The 1,357-nt window shown below is 41.1% G+C and overlaps 1 protein-coding gene across 1 annotated transcript; it reads right to left on the bottom strand.

The window, feature by feature from the left end:
* Positions 1 to 510: 510 nt before the first annotated feature.
* Positions 511 to 1,084, bottom strand: LOC137026409 (histone H1.4-like). The gene has a single exon (XM_067393747.1). The coding sequence runs from the start codon at positions 1,018 to 1,020 to the stop codon at positions 511 to 513; it is 510 nt and encodes a 169-aa protein (XP_067249848.1). The 5' UTR covers positions 1,021 to 1,084.
* Between the last annotated feature and the right edge of the window lie 273 nt (positions 1,085 to 1,357).

Below are 1,357 nucleotides of genomic sequence, written 5' to 3'. Positions count from 1 at the left end.
ATCAAACAGACCTGAACTAACTAACCAAGGTGTTCAAGGCATAGCAGGTAAGTGTGTTGTATCAGGGCTGGAACTGAAGCCTGCAGGAAGGCAGGCCTCCAGGCACAGAGTTGGCTACCCTGAAGGACGACTCACTGCTTTTCAGAGAACACCATCTAGTGGATTAACGTGTATACTGTAAAGCGTAATAATTACACTTTTCACTACAAAACTCTCTACCAGTCATGTGATTATTAACACTTATCATCCGTTGGTATGATTTGCCAAAAAATTATAAATAACCTATAATAGAGTTACCTATTAACTCTATAAAAGGGTATTATTGGCCAAATATGGGAATTAGGCTAATATGAACTTTGGTCTGTTGTAAATAGTAAAATAATAATAATAATTATTATTATATTATCAAAACACCAAATTCAATGCACCAAGAGAATAAAAAGATTTTCATTAATTATTTATTTATTTTACAAAGGAAGCAATATCCTTTAAAAAGTATGAACAAACAAATTATTTCTTGGCAGTTTTTGCTTTGCTTGATTTGGAAGCTCTTCGTTTGGCCCTCTTGGGTCTTGTGTTCTTCTTGACCGCAGCTGTCTCGCTGGCCTTTGCAGGACTTCTTAAATTTCTCCTTTTCTTCTTAGGGGATTTCTTTGCCCCGGCAGGTTTCTTGGCCGTCTTTCTCTTTGCCTTCTTCGCCTTTGCCTTCTTAGGCTTTGTAGCAGCTTTCGAGCCGATCTTAAATGATCCAGATGCTCCAGTGCCTTTGGTCTGAATCAGGCGACCGCTGGCCACCAGCCGCTTAACTGCCAGCTTGATGCGCGCGTTGTTTCTTACCACATCATAACCACTGGCAGACAGCGCTTTCTTCAGAGCGACCAGAGAGACGCCACCACGCTCCTCTGAAGATGACAAGACCTTGAGGATCAAATCAGACACACTGGGTCCTGACTTCTTGGCCTTGGATCTTCGTCTTGGCGTTTTAGTAGCAGAAGATGGGGCTGGTGTGGCAGCTGACATGACTGACAGGTTATTTGATCTGGAACATCAGCTGGAAGAAGATGTCCGATGAGAGTGAGTTGAAGGGCGGGTGCGTGCAATTAAAATACTCACCATGAGAACCGTGTAGACTCTAGTAGTCATGAATTCAGCGCCTTTTATGAGCCGCAATAATTTTTGTTTTCCGACTAATAGAAAGAGTTTGTTTCTTGCTTTTTAAAATAATATAACGACCTGGATTGTCCATCAGAAAATCAAGAAAGTGCCACAAGGACATTTAACTTGTAAGTAGCATCCAAACAATACAGTGATAATTTGTTTTTTATTTGCAAATGTGAGGAATCGATGTGCCGTGCCG

Source organism: Chanodichthys erythropterus, chromosome 9, assembly GCF_024489055.1.
Source record: "Chanodichthys erythropterus isolate Z2021 chromosome 9, ASM2448905v1, whole genome shotgun sequence".
Lineage (NCBI taxonomy): Eukaryota > Metazoa > Chordata > Actinopteri > Cypriniformes > Xenocyprididae > Chanodichthys > Chanodichthys erythropterus.
The sequence above is the reverse complement of the archived record's forward strand: the minus strand, read 5'-3'. Positions and strand labels throughout refer to the sequence as shown.

Bases quoted from the DNA above. Each gene is read 5' to 3' on its own strand.
- LOC137026409 (XM_067393747.1), bottom strand. From the start codon at position 1,020: ATGTCAGCTGCCACACCAGCCCCATCTTCTGCTACTAAAACGCCAAGA.